This window comes from Haemaphysalis longicornis, unplaced genomic scaffold (genome assembly GCF_048455015.1).
Source record: "Haemaphysalis longicornis isolate Haplotype H1 unplaced genomic scaffold, Haemaphysalis longicornis Haplotype H1 scaffold_8, whole genome shotgun sequence".
NCBI lineage: Eukaryota > Metazoa > Arthropoda > Arachnida > Ixodida > Ixodidae > Haemaphysalis > Haemaphysalis longicornis.
The window spans coordinates 131,506,049-131,526,999 of NW_027526445.1; the positions used below are offsets into that span (position 1 = coordinate 131,506,049).

General features: G+C 48.7%; 1 protein-coding gene across 2 annotated transcripts in view; it reads left to right on the plus strand.

The window, feature by feature from the left end:
* Positions 1 to 20,951, plus strand: part of LOC144148985 (homeobox protein Meis1-like) — a 383,179-nt gene that overhangs the window by 162,846 nt on the left and 199,382 nt on the right. For both annotated transcript variants that reach the window (XM_077680507.1, XM_077680508.1), the window contains exon 8: positions 9,667 to 9,802. In XM_077680507.1, coding sequence (XP_077536633.1) covers positions 9,667 to 9,802 — 136 coding nt within the window. The remainder of the gene's footprint in view (positions 1 to 9,666; positions 9,803 to 20,951) is intronic.

The following is a 20,951-nucleotide window of genomic DNA, read 5'->3' on the forward strand; positions in this document are numbered from 1 at the left end:
CGGCCCAAGCTCCCCCACCAACAACGCACGACGAAACACCCCCGCCGTCCGCTTGCCCCCCTCGTCGCGGTCCGCCTGCTCGTTGGGCCTTGGAAAACCTCAGGTGGTTGCATTCCAACGGTTACCTCCTCTTCCACTTCCTCCTCCTCCTCCTCCTCCTCTATCTAAGCCTGGTGAGCGGCGTTGTTCCCTTCCGCGAAGTCCGTAGAATGCGACTCAACCGAAGGAGGCAAGCTCTTCTCATCGGACAAGCGATGTTTGGCATGCTCTGAGGGAAACGAAGGGCGACGGAGTAAGTTTCAGGGTGCAAGGAAGACGTGCCAATGGAGAAACCCACTTTCCCTTCTTTCTAGAAAAAAGAACCTGGGTTGGGCGGAAGCGACCTACTATTTGGGTGCGCAGACAATAAGAAAACGAATACAAGGCATCGGAGAAAAGGTAGCCGATGGAACTTCGCAACGTTTGGAACTTTATTTTCTTCCTTTCTTAATCACGGCTTATGGATGGTATATGCTTGGCCCCAACGAAAACTTTTCCGAGCACGTATACAGTCGCCCGAATCTTTAACTAGCGTGCGAGAGCGGCGATTTTTCTGTCTCCCGACGCTCTTAAGGAGGAACAGCCTAGCAGACGATAGGCACAGTTGAGCGCGGTTTCTGAGCATGCACTTATTGTCGACCTGTTTGCAACTTGGCTTTCGCCATACGCCGCTGACGCATGAGAAGTCGCCGCTCCCGAACGCTAATTAAAGATTTGGCCGACTGTACGTCACGAACTCATCGTAATGACCGGTCTATCACTAACCAGAAAAGACTCGATCCTGACTAGCTTGAGGGTGATCGACGAGGGGGGAAACGATCTTTTATTGGGATAATTTTCTCAAGGGCCAATTTATCAGGGGTACTTTTCTGGGGGACAATCTTTTTTGTGGGGTAATTTTTTGTCCTGGTACCATTTTCCGGGGTTCATTTTTTCCGGCGCAACATTTTTCTCTGAGCATTTTATCTGGACATTTTTATCCGGGACAATCTTTTTGTGGGTCCATTTTCTTCGGGTATCCAAAAATGGGGGTGAGGAGTGGTTCTTTATTGGTCGTCTTGTTTCTGATCTCCTTCAAAGGCACCACCAGCGCTTCATGACTGGTACAAATAGTATGAAGGCACGGCTTTTGGTAACGTTTCTTTAACTATTATTCCCAACGTTTTTTTAGCAACGTTTCTTTAGTTATTCTTCCCAAGTCTTAACATGCACCGCTAGCTCGCCTTAATTCACCCGTTCAGATCCCCCAAGCACCTTTTCCGCTCTTTGTTTAGGTGGCTTTTCGGACGGATCTCGGCGCAGCGCTGTCGGGCGCAACTTTTGCAATCTTCCCCTGCGAGGTCAAGGAGTGCCAGCAACAGCAGCAGCCGCGGGGGCCCCGCTCTTCAAAGCCCCCCTCCGCCCCTTTGACTCGTTCTTCGGACCGTCCGCGCCGCGTCGGAGCTCGCGCGAGCGACCGCCGCCAATCTCGCAGGGTGTAATTACCGCGCCAGGCCTGCCCGATGCGTCGCCCTTCATCTTAGGCTTCACCCCGCCGCCGCCTCTGATCGGAGAATCCGGCCGGCCTCTTCTCTCGTCGTCTCGCTGGAAAAGCGCGCGCGGCGGCAACCACGTACTTTTGGCTGTGGAAAGGCCGAGCTATTTCGTCGTTGTCGCTGTGGGCCCTCGCGTTGTTTCCTTGTCTTCTGCGCTATTCTCTCTCTCGTAATAGCTGACCGCGCGTGCGCGCTTTTGTATAGTCTCAGCTCCGAGTTCTGTCTCTCTTTCTTGTTCGTTTTCGTCTGCCTTGCTTGACGGAGTCCCCCCTGACGGGGGCTGGGCTCAAGGCCTCCCCCACTGTAATTTGCGCGTCAAAAGTTTTTCGGAGGCTCAGCGAGTTCTCGTCCTGTATCCCTCCTCCTTTCCTCCCGTCACTGTGCGGAGTGTAGCGAGAAAAAAAGGGGGACGGACATCAAAGAGAGAGGGTGTTTGGAAGGGTGGAAAAGTGCCAGCGTGGAGCGGCTGCTTTGAAGATGACGAATCGCCTGGCTTTTTGATTGCGTCGAGCACCGGTCGCCCGTTTGGATGTAAGCCTGGGCATTTCGGGGGTTCTGAGGGTTGTTGAGGGGAGTGGGAGTTGCTTGTGAGGGGTGGTCAGGGTGTGAACCGGAAGGAGGTGTACTCGCGCCCTCTAGGCATGAAGTGATCAATATAGAACTATTTCTTTCAATCATACCGTGAAACATGGAAGCTGCATGCTCGGCCACTACAATCTTCGTCGCGACCGCTGCGCGTGGTACCCGAAGGGCACGCGTCACAAAATGGTGGCCAAAATGCCCAACCAAACCAAACTTATTGAGCTAGTTGGTTTATTGTTGCATTGGAAAGGAGAAAAGAGCGCTAAACGGACGTTGGCGCCGTACGTGTGTCCTTCGTCTAGTCATTTTACCGCCCTTTTCTTCTTTCCAGTGAAATGTCCAAATGTGCTCTTTCTTTCTTTCTTTCTTTCTTTCTTTCTTTCTTTCTTTCTTTCTTTCTTTCTTGTGGAAGAACACGAGTAACATTCCCGCAAACGTCCCAAACAAGTCCAAAAGTGCAGGGCGCGCGGCATCATTACGGTAACTGTCTTGCTTTCTGCCTCCCTGAGTACCACTGCTGTTTTTCGGCACGTTCATTTATCGATGAATCTCAATTTACTCCGTGGGCGGCCGTAGGAGGGGCCCAGGGGGGCAGGAAAATTGCCTGTCTCCGAATAAACCTTTAGACGCTCTCGTTACATCTTGAAGTTCGTCCCTGTGACTGATTGAGAGCGTTCGTTGGGCTCCAAAACGTTCAAAGGTGTGTGCCCTGTTTGCCGTTTCTCATGATTTATTTACCTCCTCTTGAACGGCGCGAATAGCCGTACCACGACCAGTATCGAACGCATACCGCATCCACCCCTGAACGCCCACCCGCATTTCCACCCCCAGTTTCAACTGAGAACACCACCGACCCCCAACGCCACCCAACCTTGGCTCATTTCATGCTACAGACACCCAACAACTCCAAGCTCCAAATAGCACCTTCATTAGCTTGTCAGTTGCGACACATTTTGTCTTGAAACCCCTCTCCGCCACTACAACACATTACGAATGTATAATTTTGTCGCCTCGCCAACGCCGCACGCCACGAAGACTCGGAGAGCCAACTCTCCTTCGTTGCGAAGTCAGCGAGGTTGAAGATAAAAAAAAAAAAAAAGATTGAAGAAGACAGAAGACGGCGTTTCTGTTTTGAGCTATGTTAGCTGGGAGTCGTGCTCAAAAATTGTGCAACCAACAGACGTCAAGGATTGCCTGGCCGCTCGCGACAGTGCGTGTCACCTGTCACTTGTTGGACTGCAACTCGCGGCAATTACCGAACGAATAAGAAAAAGGAAGTCTTGGCTGCCAGGGTTTTGTCGCGAAGTGTGTGGCAGATACAGGGTACGCATAAAAGGTACCGCATACAGTATGCGCATGATCGAACTCGGGTCAAAATAGACCGCACCCTCCGCGGTCTTCGCCGGGACTCCGCCGAAGATGAGGGCCCTAGAGCAGCTTGCGCCATCTGTCGCCAAGTGCGGCCACTACCGCGTGGCAGGGTGGCCTGGCCACACAAGACGAGGAGGCTGCTGAGCGCAATCTAATTATTAAAGGCGGAAGTCTTTCCTTGGCAACGTAAACGCGAAAATTTTGGTCTTTCTGTCTGTCTGTCCGTCTGTCTGTCCGTCTGTCTGTCCGTCTGTTCCTCGATTCAGCAGCCGGGCCAAAAGTTACAAGAACACTTTAACGAGACTTTAAATGGGCAAGCATTTCAAAACTACTAAATCTGATAAAATATTTCGTAGACTTCATCGTTTTTAGCATTGTGTAGCAATAAGAAAGCATTAGGAATATTCGAGGCAGTACACGAATACATAACTAATACTAGCGGCGTTCTTTGAACGAAAAATAGACGTGGGCTTAATTTTTGTGACGGCAAGCAACAAAATTGGGTTAAACAAAATTTTTGAGTACAAAATCCAAAAAGCGCTGGCGCTCAAACCTCGGCCTCGTGGTTCATAAGCAAGTTAAATAAAAAAAAAAATGTCCCAGCAGAATGCGCCGAGCAATGGAACGCGGGAAAATTGACTTCAGTTAAGCAAACCACCATTACGCCTTTCCCGGGAGGACTGAGACCTAGGAGGGGATTGGCGTAAGAGGTGGGCGGGGAAGAGGCGGACGACTATCGTCTTTCGACGACATTTGTAGCGACGCGTGCAGATACGCGACCTTTTTTTTTATATCCACTTTGCAACGCAGTTCCAGCTACTCAAATGTACGTACATATTGGTGGCTGATTCTATTGCGCCGTTAGAATTCTGAGCACGCATTAAGTGAAGTCCGGCCCCTGCAAAAGATTAATACTTGTCACGATGGAGTCTGGACTGTGCAACCGAAATTCTGGTGTGGATGAGGTTAACTATGATTATTGTGACAGTGCCGTTCTGCAAACGCATTAGAAATATACCGGTGAGCCTGCATAATAACGGTACGGCAGCTCCGGAAAAAGTTCCAACATCAATTATCGCTACGGGATATGAACAGGGAATAACAACAAAAACAACAAAAAAAAAAAAAAAAACACTTGCCGTTTCTTGTCGCCTACACTAGCGCTTGCCCAATAGTTTGTAATAGCGAAATCGCGTCCCCCATTTTAATTTATCGCGAACGAAAATTAAAACATGGTCTCGAATATCCCCGTAAGAGCATGGGCGCAAGATATACGCTTTGGCCTAGCCACAATTCACATCCTCCTGCTTTGGGACCCGCTAAATTATTCCGAAGCCGGCCCGCAGCGATATTGTCTCTCCTGGCTCGATGGATCTACGGATGTAAGGGTATAAAACGGTTAGCAGATTAGCACCCGCCGCGGTGGCTCAGTGGCTAAGGTGTTGTGCTGCTGAGCAAGAGGACGCGGGTTGGATTCCCGGTCATGGTGGCTGCTTTTCTGATGGAGGCGGAAAGCAAAAACGCCCGTGTGCTCGAGATTTCGGCGCACGTTAAAGATCCCCAGGTGGTCAAAATTAATCCGGAGTCCTCCACTACGGCGCGCCTCGTCGCCTGCGTTGTGTCGGTGCGTTAAACATTACAATCAATTAAAACGATTAGCACCGTGGCTCTCAACTTCATCTTGCTCAGAAAAAAAAAAGAGTTGTCAAAAGTTTCTTCGCCCAAGGAGAACTTGAATAGGTGTTACTCTCTGTTCCACCCCACGCCGTTCTCTGGCAGTCGACGACGTTAGCTGTTCCTCCTTGGCGTCGGAGGAAAGAGATAAAGAAAAGATGAAGATTGCCAAGATGCTCCAGAGAAGTATATCCGCACGTGCGTTTCAGGCCGCATCCAATTAGCAAGTTGAAGCGATAGAGAGAGAGGGAGAGCGGCTAGACAGGGGGTGGGGGAGGAGAAGTGAAATCTCAGACAGCGCCCGCACGAGTTGTGATGGATGAAGATGAATTGCTCTCCGCTTCCAACGCCATCCCCTCCCTCCACCGTTCATCTTGCTCATCCGTACTCTCTCTCTTGCATCACCGTCCTATGGTGCTCTCGTCTCACTGAGCCTCCTTTGTGCACGCAGCGGCGGTGGCCGTGGCCTTGTGATTGTCTACGTTTAAAAAAAATGCCTATTTGGCGCGCCACTTTGTATTCGGCGTTGCGCTCAGACCGGACATTGAGACGGAACAGGACTGAGGCGTCGGATTTAGACGCGGTGGCTCTATCCGAACGGGCTGGTTGCAAGGAAACAATGCGTTGGAAAGCTCAGATTCAGGTTATGGGGTTTTAACGCGCGGTAGCTACAACTCGAGGGGCTAAAAATAAATTTGAATAAATCTAAAGTACAGTAGAATATCGATAAACTGAAATCGCTTAAGCGGAATTGCCGCTTTAAACGAAACTGTAGCCTGTAGGTTGGTTGGTTTTGTATTCAGATAAGGTGAAAACTAATCTGAACTAAAATTTCTGCCTCACCGTGTAAACGGAACCGAAAATGGAACTTCTTGTCAAACCCATGGCAAATAGAACCAGCTTTTTCCGGTGTCGGATGTTTAGTTTTTACTTTCTTTTTTTTTCAGCCTCGCTGGCCTCGTAAGCTTCGTCTTGTTAGTAGATAGCCGTGTTAGCGCGACGAATGCTACATCACAGTTCTTGTTTTAGTCGTGTTCGGTCTTGATTCAAGTCGTCTAGGTTACAGGGCTTAGGTCCTGCCGCCTCGTTCGTGCCATCTTGGTGCTAGTGGGACTTCATCACCGAGTTGCCGTCTTCTAAATTCGGTGGTTCGTAAGCACTCGCGAAGCCGAGGCCTGAGGCGTGCACACCACGCACTTGAAAAGCAAGGACATCATCCTTGACTTCTAAAGTGGCTCTTGGATGCATTTTCATGCATTTTAAGGGCACAGTGACTAATTGTTACCAAACAGACTTTGTGAATGTTGGGCCTAAATCTCTTGTAGTTTTCTTGCTTTCGGAAAAACGATCAGCTACATTCACCTTCCAGTGCTTAGTGTTCCCTTGGGAGTGCGTACGCACATAAATTTTCTCTTTTGCACATCTCTCTCAGTAAACGGAACTCCTGTAAATGGAACTAATTTTTTCGGCCCCGTGAAGTTCTGCTTATCGAGAGTCTATATACTGTAGTGATAAATAAACATGTTTAAGTCTCCCTCTTCAGCCTATACGTAACGAAACGCTAGAACAATTGGAAGAATATTACTATCTTGGCCAGATGGTCAGAGCTGATCCCAACCACGAGAAAGAAATCCGGCGCAGAATAGAACTGGGCTGGGGGGGTGCATTCGTCAAGCACTCACAAATACTGAAAAGTACGGCCGTACTGTGAGCCTCTCCTCTACTCCATTTGCTCCCTTCACTCCATTTGCTCCCTGGAGGGGAGGATTCCCCAATGCTTATGCATGGGGAAATCCATTTCAAGGATCTCCTCCGCCTGAGGCTCGAGCGAAGGAAGTACTTTAACCAGGGGTAAACTAACCATTGCGTGCTGCCGTTGATGACGCACGGAGGGGAAACTTGGCGCCTTACGAAACAACTGGAAAGCAAACTTAGGTCGGCTCAGCGGGCAATGGAGCGAATAATGATGGGAGTAACACTTAGAGACAGGGAACGAGCATCCTGGACCAGGGAGCAAACTCGAGTAGAAGATATCACAGTTGAAATGAAGAAAAAAAAAAAAAAAGGACTTGGGCCGGCCACGCAGTGAGGCGAAATGACAACTGGTCGACCACCACGGTAACAGAGTGCATACCAAGAGGTGGGTCTAGATAGAAGAAGGGGAAGGCCAACGATCTGATGGAGGAATCAAGTAAAGAAATTTGGAGGCAAAAAAAATGGGCTTGAATAGCGCAGGACAGGAGCGGCTGGATGTCGACGGGAGAGGCCTTCGTCCTACAGTGGACCTGAGTAGGCAGTTATTGACGATGATGATGACGATTTTGAGAGAGAGAGAGAGAGAGAGAGAGAGAGAGAGAGAGAGAGAGAGAGAGAGAGAGAGAGAGAGAGAGAGAGAGAGAGAGAGAGATTCAATGGCCCAGACTATTTTTGAAGGGAAGACGTCTTAATTAAACGATCAAGATAATTTAGGAAATCATGTATCAAGGCGCAGCAACTAGTGGTAACAGCATACGCAGCGGGACCGTATAGCGACGTTGGCTCTATTCAATGCGTTCTTCCTGCGTCCCGTATCAAGAATGGAACTCGTGTTCGAGGAGACGGGATAAAATAGGCACTGTTACTTCGCCTCTTTACTTTTCTCTCCGTCATTCGCGCAGAAAAGGAACTCAAGCGAGCGACGGGGGATGTTAACGCGCCGACTTTGTCCCGAGCTTCAGCTCTGTTCTTGCATGCTGCCGAGAACGCACCCGCGAGCGTTAATTTCGGCTCGGATGCGTTGACCCCTCCAAGAATCTACCCCCCCCCCCCCCCCCCCCCCTCCCTGACAAAGTAAAAGCAAATGAAGTAAGAAGCCCGGGGGGCTTCAAATATAGACGCGTGGTGCGTAGGCGGTGTGAGTCTTGCGGATGGTTCTTCAGGGTTCGCGACACCCCTTCTCGGCGAAGACCACGCAGCTACCAAGTCCGCAGGCGTCACCTCCCACCTCGAACAATGTCTCCTCTGGTGTTACTCTCCCGCGTTCAACCCGATGAGACCGTTATTCGTCGAACTCTTCCTGTCGTGACGCCGTACTTAGGTAGGAGACTCGCCGTTCGAGAAGTTTCCCGACGTCCTGCGGCCTTCTGCACGGACGAAGCGGGTAAACCTTCATTTATCGCGACGGTGACGGCAGCGGCGGCGGCCCGCGGTGTCGCAGCCTGGCTCTACCGCATTCTGGCGAGTGCGAAGAAGAGCAGCGCGTGTGGAGATAGCGTCGTCACCGACGATGCGCGGTCGTCCGTCTATTTTGGAGCCCCTGGTTCCTCTTCTTCGCCCACGACCGGCGCCTGCTCCGAGGGGGACCTGAAATAGTTGCGGGCCCGGGGTCCCTTGAGACATGGTTGTATACACGCGTCGCATGAGACGCGCCGTCGCCAGTGTCACCGCGCCGAGGAGATTTTTCCAACCTCGCGCTGTTCCGTGTCAGCGCAGCTGTTAGGGGCATTGGTGTGGTCGCGATGAAAAAAAAAAAAAAAAGTTTTGAAAACGCTCAATGCTGTCGCATTGAATGCGGTAGCATGAAGTTTGATGCGACAGCGTAAATGCCCGTTGAGGGTGAAAAAAGCTGATGTCTCGGCGGCGTCTGTAGCTGCGAGGCGGCTCCTAAACCCACGGGGCTGCAAGGCGTTCCGTGGCGCTTCTGTCGGATTAATGCACTCTCTTCTTCGCAAGGCGGGGAGAGCGACGGTGGCTCCGGCCTCGTTTCGGATTCCCGTGGCAGTATCGTCACAGTCATCAATAACTATACTGAAAAAAAAAAAAAAAGACCGGCATTCACTGCAAAGCTATTACTCGGGTCATCGTCATTTCAAAACTCTTTGGATCTTGCCTCCTCTCGAGCCGTGTTAGTTTTCCCTGAAGGTTCAGGTATCAGCTGACAGGAGCTTCCTCCCAATGCTTTTGTTTCACCTGTAATGTTGCACTGCGTGTCCACGTATCAGCGCATTCCCACATAACGTGGTATAATAGAGCTTTAGCACTCCGTGTGTAGCGTGTGTACCGTACATACCGGCACTCTACTGGGCATGTGCGCATTCGTTCCGGTAGGGTGGCGAAGTTCCGCTGATGAGCGCCGAGCCCTCGACAGGTCCGCGCGCGCATGCGCAGTCGGTTCTTGGCACACACATTACGCATGGAACAGACAGTACACACTGTAAGCTAAACTCTCTGATGCCGGTTTACCGCCGCAATTGGACCCGCAGCTAGCGCTAACGGGCATCAAGGTGATAGGTGCGGGGACTGAGTGTTCTGGAACTTCGCTGTATGAATTATTAATAAACAGAGAACTAATATTTCTCGGGTGCTTTCACGCTGGGCGACTCAGTTGCGTTTCTCGCGTGTTCACTAACCGTGTTCAACTTGCGTTCGCTGTCTTGTCGGATATTCCTAACCGCGGCTGTGCACATTCTTGTCTCTCCCTTCGCAGCGGCCCCCTTCGCAATCGCTGAACTCGTACGGTACAGCCGACGACGTGCGGTCCCCGACGGGTTCGGCAGGCACGCCAGGACCCATGCCCCAGCAACCTAGTTCTCAGCAGAGTACCGACAACAACAGCGAAGCGGGTGAGTCGCCGCCGGCTGTCTCTCATCTCGCATGTTTGCTGGGGAAACCTTTCCGTACGAGTGCGTCGACGTCAGTTTTGCGTACCCATAGAGTTTCATACTCACATATACTAGAGGGAAATCTGGCGCTGCAATCGCAGGCCGTTGTGGGCGCCGCCATTGCAGCTAGCGACGTTCGTCGCCTACTTGGCTTGGCTAGACACGTGGCTTCTTTTTGTCTCGAAGCCAAAGTCAACAAAAAAAGGGCAACATATTTTTCTTGTTCATGTTTCATGAAGCTTCCAAATAATCACAGACGAACAAATCCTTCTGGAGTTTCTATGTTATAATACCAAAACAAATTTGAATAATCGTTTATAGCAATATTGCTGCTTTTTGGCAGCCAGAGGCAACTTTTCAGCCTGTTCATGAGCCATGCCAAGGACAATTGAACGTGCCCGGTACATGACAAAATGTTGGCTTAAGCGCGGCTCCCCTGGTCAGTGGCGCCAAATTTCCCTCTTACATATATTGGTATGAAACATTCTGTTCGTATCGACAAGAACTCACCGCATTTCTTTATCAGCTTGTTTTTCTTCGAGGAAGGTACATAACACAGGACCAGTGTTGTGTTATAAAGGTCCGTAGCGATGGTAGTCTGTACCAATTCTGATGCAAGGAAAATAGAGGTAGGTGTGTTTTTAGAACAAATATTCTACCTTAACAACAGCAACAACAGCAAAACTAGCGTAATTTCACTTTTAATCATTTATTTTCAGTTGAGTATAGCTCGGGCGTTTGAATACCCCTCAGTTCCTGCACGCACGTAGCTACACAGGTGGGCATGGGCGCTTTGCAGAGGAGCCAACTGCGATGATTTTCCGAATTGCCGTACAGAATGAAGACATCTGTAAATAGCGTAGATCAAAGCAAACTCAGCCTCAAACATCCAGTCTCTAGCTTAAATACTGGTTAAATTCAGCCTTGCTTAATTCTTTTCTTGCGTAAACGCTTCGGCGTTCGTAGGCAATTTCCGCTACGCGTGAAAAGTCGTTAATTTGCGCGTCTATTACGCGCCACGCACCCCATCTTAACGACAGGCCTAAAAAACAGAGAAGAAAAAGGCATAGCAAGCGGCAAAAGCGACGACTGTTAAAATCGGTAAATGCGACACTCTGCCTGTACGTTCGGAACAGGTCCGCGACTACTACGGACAATTAGGGAATGATGTAAGGTATCATTCATTACTGGTCCCGACTCAATTAGTCTTTTTCGCGCCCTTTCCGACGTAGAAGATTAATGCTCGCATACGCACACCTCTGCGGCGTCGCCGAGCGATGTTCGCGAACGCGCTTTGCACGCGGTATAACTTAGTGGTTGCTAATTGAGCTGCGCAGGATGAGAGTAAAGAAGAGATGTTGAGAGGAAGAAAGAGAGAAGCTCGTATCGCTCACTGCGCACTATCACAAGGAAAAGCGAGCGATTGAGAGGAAGTACTCTTGAGTTTTCCCTCTTCTACATCGCTTTCAAATTTCCCGCTACATGACATCAGCAGTGGCGTCTTTAGGTGGGGCACCAAAAAACGGAGAAATGAATCAGGCTTTTTCTTCCAGCGCTGTTGGGGCGAGCCCACACTGCCCAAGCCTCTCTACTGACGCTTCGAACTCTAAAGTTCCTGCAGCTTCACGTTTTGTGTTCCACGGGGCAGAACTGTAATAGCATATCGTTATATCCAAGTCCCCATGACAGGATATTGACTTCGTTATAAGCGATACTTCGTTATAAGAGGTCCTTCATTATAAAAGCGGGGAATTCGAATAAAACGATTTCTTTTCCCGTTTCTTTTTTTCTTTTTTACGAGTTTATTCCAACTCGCTGTTCTTCGCTTTGAAGTTGCCGCCGCCTGCCGATTACTATCTCCAAAGCACGTCGTACGCTTTCGCTCGCTCCCTCCGCTCAGCGTTTCACCGGTAATCTTTTGTTTGTTTACATTCACGACTTCCCCGATTAGCGTCAGTTAAGGGGAACAATCCACCCGCGTCGTTGTTCTTTTCTCTCCCCTCCCAGTCGGCCGTCACCCTCCTTCTTATCTGCTCGTTTGTACGCGTGACCTCCTTGCGGGCTTTAATTTACGACGTCTCGGCTCAGCTCAGGCAGGCAGGCCCGACTTGACGTCGAGGCTGACGAACGGCCTTCACCGCCTTGTGGTCTCGTCTCGGGGTGAGGGGGTGTGAACCTGAGGAGAAAGGAGACGTTGACGTAGCGACAACAGGGAGCGATGATGGATACGATGAAGTGCTCGACAAGCGTCCCCCCCCTCTCTCTCAAGCTTGTAGCGGTAGTGGTATAGTGCGGGCAACTGATGTGGCTATCCGTCGTCTCTTGTCACGCTTAAAGGGCAAGTGAGACTCCGCAAGGCTCCGCACTGTCTCCTCTTCCTTTCTTTCTTGTCATTTTGGTGACGAATGCGCGCGATCTTCGCTCTTTCGCTCCCGTTGTCGGTTTGACGCGCCGCTTTACACCCGGACATGTTTTGGGTGTGAAATGTGGGCCGAGCGCGAACTTCCTTCGACAACTGAAACAACGTGTCGAGACGATCGGAAGCGGTGGAGAGAGAGAGAGAGAAGTCTCGTGCGTCCGCGCGCTGTCTCGTTTATTACGGTATTTCTTCTCTGCGCGCCGACCGATTACAACTGCGTTCTTTTTTTTTTCCCGCGCCCGTAAAGAGCCTATCACGCTTTCGCATTCAGCGAAGCGATTAGAGTGGGGCTGTCGTTTTCGGCGCAATGATTTGAACTTGTGTAAATGACTGGCTAGCAGAGAATGGGGGTTTCTGCGTACTTACGCTTGAGCGATGAAAAGAAAAAAAAAAGCTACAATAAACTCCTGTTATAACGAAGTCTCTTTATCCCAACTTTCGCTTTATCGAAGTTTTCATGGTTCCCACTCCAGTGCATGAAAAGGAAATCATGCTTTATTTTAACGAAACGCCGCTTATAACGTAGTCATTCTCTTATCCCAAAGACTTCGTTATACGAAGGTGTATTGTGGATTTATTTTTTTTTTATGTGGGGGGGGAGGGGGGTTGTAGGGATGAGGCAGCATGTGGATCGTAAAGTGCGCCGTGTTTGGGGGCTTCGACTAATTAGACCCAGTTAGGTTATTTGGAGAGAGAAAAATGCGGTGGTTGAAGGATCCTCCATATGGAAGCTTAAGGTTGTATTCCCTACCCAACTCGATCGCAAAAATAGTCGCAGTGATCGAGAATCGAACACTGAGATGTAGTTGTTCACTTAGCCAGTGGACGCCTCTGCCACCGATAATACGTCACCTCGGTAGCATGATGTATACTGAGGCGAGATGGAGTCCAATTTCGCAATAGCAACACGCTTCGCATTCTGAGTAGTTATACAAGGTCTGTTTTTAGAGCGATGGTTTCCCAAGAGGCTAACTGCATCAAAGGGTGGCACTAGACCCCCCCCGCGTCCTCCTCCCCCCTAAAAAAACGGCTTGAAAATCAAACGAAGTGTCTCGTTTGAAGCATTCAGGTTTTTTTTTTTTCTAAAGCACCCTCGGTTGCTCCGCTTGTTTATTTTTAATGAGGAGGCCAACATCCCATTGTTGCTCTTGGGCTTCTCATCCCACCTCTCATTTCGAGTCCGGATGCCACATAAGTGGAGATGGTCGGGTTATCGACTTCGTTCCTGAAAACACACAACGGATCGTCATTGCACTACACTGTCTGCGCATGCGCCAACGTCCCTAATGAGGGCAAGCTATTCCGCTTCTAGTTCCGCTCTTTACTAACTTAACCACGTTTTGATCCACTGTTTCACTTCTCCTATCAGTGAGCAAGGCCTGGTCATGAAACTTGTGGTGTGAGGCGTGTAACGTGCACATGTACACACGAACACATATCTATCTGCTAGGGATCCGGGCATGCTTTGCATTATACGACGGAAATCTCGGGAACGATGATTTCACCGGAATTTCTTCGGCGCAAGAGTTTACATGTATATGTTCATGTGTATATGTCCGTGAACAATCAACTAAAGGACGTTTTAGGTCCGTGGACATGCCCCAAACGTGCTTTACGGGCTACGAAAGCTCTGATCACGCATCTGCAACGCACAGGTCTAGGCCAATGTCTGTGAATAATTCAAAGCCTCTGTGCGCATCAACTTCTTCAACATCATCCCAATCATCTTTACCACGTCATCATCCGGCGTAGCAAATTAGGCATTTTAGCCCGGCTAACATCACCACACTTCGTTAAAGATAGTTCTCATATACGTATATGTAATACGTATATGTACCCGCCGCGGTGGCTCAGTGGCTAAGGCGTTGCGCTGCTGAGCACGAGGTCGCGGGTTCGATTCCCGGCCGCGGCGGCCGCTTTTCTGATGGAGGCGAAAAGCAAAAACGCCCGTGTGTTCGAGATTTCGGCGCACGATAAAGATCCCCAGGTGGTCAAAATTAATCCGGAGCCCTCCACTACGGCGCGCCTCATCGCCTGCGTTGCGTCGGCACGTTAAACCCAACAATCAATCGATTTGCAATCAACACGTATATGTATACGTATCTCTGAATGTGTATGTGTATGTATACACGGTGCGATTGCTGCGGGGAAAATATTAAAAGCTAGCTTCTCTCGTTTCATCGTTGTGTTTTGTTTTACCGTTCTCTTCCTCTTTACAATAAGCGTTCACTGGGCGTAGAGAGCGATAAGAATAGATCCCGGCGAGGGGCAATTAAGCCGAATCGCTTCAGCTGCGCCGCTTTTTCCGCCATAGTTATCAAAATAACATGGCCGCTCCGAAACTCGAGAGCCTCAAGTTCGTTCACCGAAGAGCCCGGCCCCGATGCCACACACGGCGATGTGGCTCGCGCACGGTACGGTGTCACGCTGCGCGTTTCCGGCTGCTGCTGCTGCTGCTGACGGCACGGGGGCTTTCTTTTTCGGGGTAATGGAGCCGCTGTGCCCGTCTTTTCTTACGAAGCCCGCTGTGCGTGTGAGCGACGGCTTAGGAACTTGTTCACCCGTCGACGATGACGAGAAGCGCGGGAAATACGAACGCGTTATCGTCCTGACGTGGAGAGCTGAGAGGGACAGTCACGAGGGTAGGTGTTTGTTACCGCTTCCTCTGTCGCGTAACGGGTTCCCGATTGGTATTTTGTACACGGCTTAGAGGAAACAAACGCAGAGTAGACGAAGTGCTGCTCACTCTGTTACCGTCATACGGGCTACAAGTTTAAATTGTGGTAATAGAGAGACAGAGAGAGAGAACGATCTTTAATGCAGTCTGGCGATGTTAGCCGGGCTAAAATGCCCAACTTGCTTTGCCAGTTGATGACGTGATGAAGATGATGGCGATGATGTTCAAGAACTTAATGCGCGGTATTATCGCAACGCAATTTTCCGAACTCCCGCGGGCCATGACCGTACCATAAAACCTCACCGCACACATGATATCAAACTGAGACTGTACTTTAACGGCAGTTCCCCGCATCCCTTTATTAGGAACACGAGGACAAACCATACTCATAAAAGCAAACATGCACAGTACCAACACCGACATGGCTAGACATCCCGAAAGTTGGGACCGCCAGCCTGTCTCGGCTCGCGCCCCGCGTCACGGTGTTCTCCTTTCTTTTTAACGCGAAAGTGTTTTATTCCGGGATACATAGATTTCCATGACGTCATATCCGTCAAGGAAGTGACGCCAGTACATAGAAGCTAACGGCCTGTAAAGGGTGCACCCCTGCATACAGGGTATTCTAGCGGGGAAGCAAGCTTTAGCACTAAGAGCACGTTATACCTAGGGTTGTTCACTTTCGGGTTTTATATTTTGAGACGAAAGTGTTTTATGCCGGGACACACCAATATTTCACTGACGTCATATCCGTCATGGAAATGACGCCAGTACACCTTTTCCGAAACGACCCGCCAGCAGGACGCCGCTCGCCAAGCACACCCGCAAGACATCCACCGACCCGCAAATCATGCTCATTTCACTGTAAATTTAGCTGCACATTTCACTTTCATGTTTTACCCATTCCCATGACAGAGGAATAACCACAGTTTTTTTTTTTTTTTCTGTTGCTTCAGGTGGCTAATTTATACACAAACGACACACTCAGGCTCATATATGATCTTACCGCTGTCGATTGCAGTGCGGACGATCCTGACACGGGTTCTACGTTCAGAGGGGCCGACGTGCCTGTTTTCTTCGGAAGCGCGTTCCCCAGAGCGTGTCTTAAGCGGGTCTTTTTCTTTTTTTCTCATTTTTTCCCCTCCAATTTTTATGCCCCCGCAACTGAAACGAGCGAGGCACATCGAGGAGCAAATACAATCCGCTCGCGTTGTGTGCGGCTGCGCAGTGTGTTCACGAGCGACCTTCGCTGGCTTAACTTGCTTTCACCGTCTACACGCGCTCTGCGGCCGAAATATAATTGTCTCCGTCCACGCAGGTATAGTTCCGCTGGTCGCACTTACATGCTTCTTACATTTCCTCTTGGTTGTTCTTCCGTTCCTACTGCCACCCAGCGTTTCGTTTTCGTGTGTGGTATACATAACGTTGCTCGGTTGCGTGCGTTCGGTTGCGGTTGCTCGGCTGAAGTGCACAAATATACCGAGCTCTGTGAATCTTCAACTCGTTCTTGGAGAACTCGCCGCGGTGGCTCAGTGGCTAAGGCGTTGTGCTGCTGAGCCCAAGGCCGCGGGTTTCGGCCGCGGCGGCCGCTTTTCTGATGGAGGCGAAAAAGAAAAACGCCCGCGTGTTCGAGATTTCGGCGCACGTTAAAAGATCCCTTGAAGGGGGTCAAAATTAATCTGGAGCCCTCCACTACGGCGCGCCTCGTCGAAGCAGGGGTAGACCGTTAACTCGATGGAGGGGCGAAGTAGGGAAATTTGGTGACAAAAAAGAAAAAAACGATGCGGACAGTGCAGGATATATAAGGAGTTGAAAGCCAATGAAAGAGGCCTTTCTCCGGCGGGTGATATTGATGATGATGATTAACGTGATGGTGATGACGATGTACAGGTGCCGTCAAAAGTAATTTAAACACGGTCTCGTAAATTTACATGAATTTCTTCTTCCGCAAGCTGCCCGGCTGCGTTGGTGTGTATTTAAAGGAGTCCTCCCTAATAGAAACAGCTTCCTGTAAACCGCTAATGGTTGTCACAAAGCCAGTAAGACAAATATCTTGTGATATTCACAAATCCTTTTTTCCAATTACTTATGACGGCACCTGTGGTCAGTATAGATAATGCACAACAATGTAAATTCCACTCAATCGCTTGTTCGTGTCTTCCAAGTTCGGCGCGCTGGCTTCATCTTGGGCAGATGTAATCGCATGTTCGACACATTGACTACTACTTATGCTGCTGTTTTCAATTTGCAGTGAAGCACCTACAGAACCACGCAGCTTGTAGGGCCGCATTTCTACGTTGTGTGCTAAGCGAAACGAGCTAAATGATGACAGTTTTGTGCCACGCGTCGATACAGCCTTCCGAAGGAAGGGCGTTTGGTTCTTATCTGATTTGGGAACCACAGTGATACCATATCAGGGAAGCGCAGAAGACGCATTTCAGAGTATGTGAAGTGAAGTCACGGGTTAGTATCCGGGCAACTGCGGGCAAGTTTCTTATAGTCAAGGTACTAACACTTCCGTGTACTGCAATGATTGGCACAGACGGACGCTGCTTAAAACCGTTGCGACAAAACTAATTTTTTTTGAGCGCCTGCTTTTTTTTCTTTGCTGTAAAAGAACTGCTGGCGATCCTCTTTTTTAAATTGTACCTGTGAGGTCATTGGGCTGCAATAGGGAACTAATATTTACGAGAAAAATAGGGCGGTCGAGCGCAAGAGAAAGCGATTACAAGTAAAAAAAAAGATAGAGAAAAAAGAAAACACCTCACGCAATATTTTCCCTGTTCCAAGCGAGAAAAAATCAGAGGGGGTCAAATTGAGTTTTTCGTTGTGTGTGCGTCCCGGAAAATCATTTTCGTGTTTTGCGCTCGCCATGTCAGCATTTCAGCACGGGACTAAAAAGAAAAGCCGAAACGTAATTACAGGGAGATAGCGTGCGTCATTTAAAATTGAGGCCGAAAAGCTTACGTGAGCTACCCTGGAATGCCTGACAAGTGATTATTTTTGCTGGCCTCGTCAACCTTTTAATCGACCTCCTGCCGGGCCCGGGTATACACTGGAACGCTCGCGCTGTGGTGGGTTTTCTTTGTATGCACATTTACTTTTTTTTTTTTCTGCGTGCGTGCGGATAGAAAATGCTTGCTCGCTCAAAACTGTCGCTTTGGTTCGGTTTTTTTTCAAGCGAAAATTTTCGGTTTGGCTCATTACAGCTGTCGTGGAAAAACAGAACAAAAGACTAAATGAGTCGTTTGATCGACGTGTCCTTGCGGTCTCATGCGGTTAATTGGTCCTCTTCATTTGTTATTACCACCTGCTTTTAGGATAGGTAGACTCATACATTTTATGTTTTCACTTTTGAATTCAATTTATTGTGTCCCGCTTCGTGACATGCGGAATAATTGTACACTGCGGGATATTATATTCGTGCCCACAGCGCACCCCCCCCCCCCCCCCTCTAAACCACATGCACACACATTTGGTTTGAATTCAATTCGTAAAATTTAGGTTTTTATTCCAACTACAAACTCGCTCTGGGGTCGCGTTTCCGGCGTATGTTCAACTCGTATTTCAACTTGCTGTCCGTTCGACCGGCATTCAGTTATTCTCTGCTTGCATTGCCGATTCGTATCTTCCATCCGTTCTGTTTGTACTCCGTGTGTATTTGGCCCGATTTGAATGTAATATTTACCGGTTTCTCCTGGCATCGACTGCCATTAGTTAGACGAATGTGTGTTTATGTGTGTGTGTGTGTGTGTGTGTGTGTGTGTGAGAGAGAGAGAGAGAGAGAGAGAGAGAGAGAGAGAGAGAGAGAGAGAGAGAGAGGGAGAGAGAGAGAGAGAGAGAGAGAGAGAATAAAGAGGAGCCTGAAGAAATCTGGAAAAAAGTATTTACTCACTTTGAATCGGGTAACAATAACCATGTTTCCCGATATATATACATATAAATAAGGGAAATGAGGGGCTCGTTGAATTAATACAGAAAAACAATACTCAGCAGTCAAGAAAGCACGGAAAGCAAAGCGGAGAATGTAATGGGTCATTTATTATCCTAGAAACAGATACAGATTTTCGAGAGAAAGGAAGGAGGGAGGAAAAATGCCCACCGGGTTGGATCCGAACCACGACCTCCAGAAAACGTATCTGGTGCGATGACCACCACGCTACCGGCGGGGCGGTGCTCCTCTCCACTTTCTCGGTTATTTATGTCAACGTAAGTGTTTGCTGCGCTTCGGGGTGGTTCGGATCCCACTCGGCGGACATGTTTTTTCCACTTTCTTTCTTTTAAAAATCTGTATCTGTTTCAAGGATAATAAATGGCCCTTTGCTTTACCTGGCTTTCTTGACTGCCAAACCTTGTTACTATATATATATATATATATATATATATATATATATATATATATATATATAGTCTGAAAAGATAAAAACTCACACAGAGCGCGAAAAAAATAAGGTTAGTAGAGACAGAGACAAACGAGAAAGACGAAGAAAATAAAAATAAGTTTACTGACGTTTCAGGCAGAGGACTCCCTTTCTTAGGGAGTCCTCTGCCTGAAACGTCAGTAAACTTATTTTTATTTTCTTCGTCTTTCTCGTTTGTCTCTGTCTCTACTAACCTTATATATATATATATATATATATATATATATATATATATATATATATATATATATATATATATAGCGAACCGGAATAGGAAATGAGGGGGTCGTTGAAAATAAGACAGAAATAAAGTTTGCCAGTCAAGAAAACCTCGGAAAGCAAAGGGGAGGATATGGTAGGTCATTGAAACAGATTTTGGAAAAGAATTTGGAAAAAAATGCCCGCGAGGTGGGATCCGAACACACGACCTCCAGAAGACCGGTATTCTGGAGGTCATGGGTTCGGATCCCACCTGGCGGGCATTTTTTTCTCCACTTTCATTCTTTCCAAATTCTTTATCTGTTTCAATGACCTATATCCTCCCCTCTGCTTTCCGAGGTTTGCTTGACTGCCAAACTTTATTTCTGTCTTATATATATATATATATATTGCTTATTTCACCATAAGATTCTCGACCGTAGCGTAGCGTTACAGGGACGTCCACCGCCACCCACTTTTGCTCTTATTTCCCACCCAACAATCACGCTTCGTGCGTTTGGTGCGTGTGCCGGTCGTGACCCGACTGTGCACCATAACGAAGCTCGCGCCGGCGAGCGTGCTTAGCGTGCAGTCATAAATAGATCGCGCGTTTCGCCGTGATTTGTGTTTTCCAGCTGCAGCAGCAGCCTCCAGCATGAGTCCGTCGTGAGCGGGGCCTGCAGTCGGTAGCCGAAGAATGCAGGCAATACGGGTGCGCCGTTGATTCCGATACAGCGCATGTCATTGGGAGCTGCTGCGTAGAGGGTTACAGCTTGCTTTATTTTTGGAGGCAGCTCGTTGCGTATACAGTTGGCTTCCATGCGATCTGAAAGCACTCACTGGTGTATAGGGGGCCGTGGGAGCTGGTAGACTCCAATTCGCATTATATAATCGGTGGCTAGGTTGTCTTTCTCTCGAAGAATGGTAGAACGTAAATTCTGGGTAACTTTAGCTCTGAACCGATCAATAAAAGTGATTCGGGCTTCGGAGGTTCGTATTGTGTAGCCTCGAGTGTGCCTTGATATTCCAGGGGGGGAGAACAAACGGGGTGTCTCCGCACTGGCATGACATGAGCTAACTTCGATGTACAGTAACGGGCAAATGAAATACGAACATGAAAATATGAATTAGAGCACGCAAAAACGAAAAATATACGGTTTTTGGAGGTCCAATAATGGCGCGCTAGTGGCATATTTTGAAAGCCACTTTTCCGAGTTTTGTAATTAAGCCACACGTCAGTTTGACTTTTGTTAAAACAAATCTCGCTATTTGTGTGTTTTATTGGCTCGTATTTCGTGATCGCGTTTCAATGGCGCATGCGTTCACGAGACATGTATACTGACCGTATGCCGGTAACAACATCCAAATTGTGCGGCGTTGCTTTTATGCTACGAATTT